The sequence below is a fragment of the Juglans regia genome, chromosome 11, assembly GCF_001411555.2.
Source record: "Juglans regia cultivar Chandler chromosome 11, Walnut 2.0, whole genome shotgun sequence".
Lineage (NCBI taxonomy): Eukaryota > Viridiplantae > Streptophyta > Magnoliopsida > Fagales > Juglandaceae > Juglans > Juglans regia.
In genome coordinates, this window is record NC_049911.1 from 8,214,720 (window position 1) to 8,218,222 (window position 3,503).

Consider the following 3,503-nt stretch of genomic DNA (forward strand, 5'->3'; position numbering starts at 1 on the left):
TCTTTTGTACAGCCTGAATGAAGAGTTCCATCTCATAATTAATGCATTCTCGAATGTCTTGTCCAATAAGCATTAATAATTGATGAAAGCCTAAATATATACATGAATTGCATCCATTCAAACAACTTGGCCTGGAGTACTGATCCACCTCACATATTTTAATTCCTTACTATGCCTTAGAAACGAATAGGTACAACATTATGACTACCCATTTCCGAACAACAAAGATGATGCCTAATTTATGATTTTAGACCATGAGGATTAAAGGTATTATATACTTCAGGATCAAGAAGTTGACATAGAAGGCACGCCCCGCACTCTTTCACCTTCATGTTCCAACTACTTGTTTAAACTGATGCTCCAATGTAGTTCCATCCATCCAAATTATTTGACTACTCCAAAAGCCACTTGGCTGGTAGACACACCCCAAACCCACATGGCCCTACAAAAGGGTGATCTTCAGGGGCACGAAGGACTAAGGGTTCTTTTAGGGACCTTCATTAGTCTCAAAATGATAAACAAACTCAACAAACTGGCCGTGATCAGGATGATTGCCCTTGAAAATCCTTGGATCTGAATTCTCTACCTCATCATCAACTTCATAAAAAGTACAATGAATATATCCCTCCCACTTACTATTATTATCTAAGTTTGGATGGATTTGAAGTGTTACACGAGAACCATAACTTCTCATGTTGAAATACTCTTGAATTTCAGCTCCCAAGGAAGGTCCAGACATTACCTTGGGATTAAAACAATTATTTTCCTGCATGTGAAGAAAAACAGAAAGATGTTAATTGGAGTGTGTGTGTGTGTATATATATATATTAAATAACCACTTCCACAAAACATCTTATGAAGAGAAAGAGACTCACAACGTCATAGCCTTTTGTTTGCAAATTACTTTCTTCATGATTCAAGCATCTAATGTAGTAGACTCTGTCATCAAAACCAATATAGAAGGCTGCAATAGAGTCATCATTGGTCATAAACATTTCTTGCGTAGAGCAAGCATCATTTGAGCCAAACTCTGGCACTGCGAAAAACTTAGTGAATTTGATAGCAGTTCCACCTTTATACAATTGTTCGAGATACCCCTCACCATTCATGTCCTGAATTCCACCAAGTGTTAGGCAATCAGATAAATCTAGAATTTTAGGAGATGACAAACTACAAATAACGCTCGAAAAAATTGAGAGCTTACTACAGTTATGTAAAGACAATATGGAAAGGCCGCATAAACTCTTTAATGATGGGGGTAGTTCCTTTATGGTGGTACCATCCAAATAAAGTAACCGCAATGAAGTCATGTTTCCCACCATGTCTGGGAACTTCTCAAATCTTGAACAACCAGAAAGATAAAAATGTTGAAGAGACTCCAAGCTAATTTAATTTTAAAAGATTTTAAGGTGTCTGCAAGCATGTAGATTCATTCTTCTAAGCCGTTTGATAACACCAATAGATTTGTGGACCTTAGATAAGCTTGTACAACCTTCAAGGTCTAGTGTCTCAAGACTTGGGACTCCAGTGAAGTCTAGTGTCTCCAACAAGTTTTGAGAGCCGCTAAGATAAAAGAGTTTCAAACTCCCAAAACTCTGTTATAAAACAATAAATATTGAACAAAAAAAGAAAAGCATTAACGAGCTTAGTACCATCAGTAGAAAGAAGAACAAGAAGAAAACACCTTACACTAATTCCCTTCCACAGTTGCTTGATGTGATTGCATGGAAATCTAAGTTCAATAAGATTATTTGCTTGAAAGCTGATTGACAAGGATTTTGGAGGATATTTAGACCATTCTAGCACCCGTAACCCATGTGTTGGCATGAATTTTAAAGGGTCGTTGTGCCAATGCAGATTCAATAACTTATCATAGAGATTAGAAAAACTCATGTTGACAAAACTTGTGTTGTGAATTTTAAGAATTCTCAATTTTGCCATCCTTGAGAAGGCTCTTACACATAATCGTTCCTCATTTTGATTAGGTAAGTTTAGCACTATGCCTTCAATCACGTCAGTTCCCTAAAAATCAAGAACAATAAAATTGTGTGAGAAATATTTGCAAAAAACTTAAGAATTAGAATGAAAATACACTATACATTTATATCTGGATTAATCCACTTACAGTATTATTCTTCAACATGTGAAGGACATCCTTATAATGCCACAATCTACTACGCCGGCCAGGCTCTTTAGGGAATTCATCATAAATTATTTCTTGACCAGTTTTTTGTAGCAAATCATGCATCCTCAACCTTTTAGATGAGATGGTTATAAGACATTTCTCCATGAGAATATCAATATTGAGGTATGGGTAGTAACCAAAACTTTCTAATATATCCATCAAAATGTTATCTAAGACCTCTCCATTGAAAAAACAAGCAATATCTAAAAACAGTTTCTTTTACAAATCCTCCAATCCATCAAAACCTACTTGAAGTGTATCTAAAATTCCCTTATTAGGAATTGCTTTCAGTTGATCCCAAGCACCTTTCCGTGCATTTGTTCCTCTACCAAACAAGGAGGACCCTAAAACTTTGAGAGCTAAAGGAAGGCCTTGAGCATATTTCACAAAGCCTTTGGATAAATCAACATAATTTTCTTCAGGATGGGGTTTCTTGAAAGCTGCCAAACTAAAGAGCTGCAATGCTTCATCATTATTCAACTCATTAACCATATAGATATAATTCACTCCATGTCTTTTTAATAAATGGTTATCTATGCTCGTTAAAATGATTCTAGGCCCCAGACCAAACCAATCACGGCTCCCTGCTAATGTTGTTAGATGTTCTTCTCTGTCCACATCATCAAGGACTAAAAATACTTTTTCATAACATAGTCTATTCTGTATCATATTCATTCCCTCACAATCGTCCCATATATGTATTGCCCTTTCCATGAAGAGCTTAGAAAGAAGTTGTTTTTGTAAAGAAACTAAACCACGATTTCTAGTTTCTTCTCTAATACATGCAATAAAGTTGCTAGCTTCAAATTGGTAAGATATTCTATCATAAATGACTTCTGCCAAAGTTGTCTTACCCCCTCCAATACCAAGTATGTTCATCATTTCCTCCACACGGGATTCTATTCCAACAAGGTCCTTGGAAAGAGTTGAAAAGTTACGACTCAATCCTTGAAGTATCATTTTATTGATTTCTTGGACAATTGTTGATTCATGTCTAGGAAAAATGATAAGATAATTAATTATTATGAGATAGTGATAGCCTTTCAAGAGCCAAATGTATGATAATGTATTATTGTCCAATATAGCACATTATAAGGAGCATGGTTTTGGGATTTTGGTTGTAACCTCCATGCTCCCTTTGTATAGGGTATTACTCTACCATAAATAAGGGTTATCAATAAAATTAGAGTACCGTTCTCATATCTACAATATTATAGCACCCTAAATATAATGTTTAACCTTTGACCCTTACATTTCCATTGTTTTTTGGTGAGAATTAGGAGAGTTTGGATGTTGTTTCTAAACTCGAATCCATAGA

The 3,503-nt window shown here is 35.5% G+C and overlaps 1 protein-coding gene across 1 annotated transcript; it reads right to left on the reverse strand.

Moving 5' to 3' along the window:
- Nucleotides 1–487: 487 nt before the first annotated feature.
- On the reverse strand, nt 488–3,145 carry LOC118349885 (TMV resistance protein N-like). The gene is made up of 6 exons (XM_035695818.1): nt 2,435–3,145; nt 2,126–2,362; nt 1,960–2,022; nt 1,473–1,595; nt 876–1,112; nt 488–766 (listed from the first exon to the last, which is right to left on the reverse strand). Exons 1-6 carry the CDS (start codon nt 3,143–3,145, stop codon nt 488–490), a joined length of 1,650 nt encoding a protein of 549 aa, XP_035551711.1.
- Between the last annotated feature and the right edge of the window lie 358 nt (nt 3,146–3,503).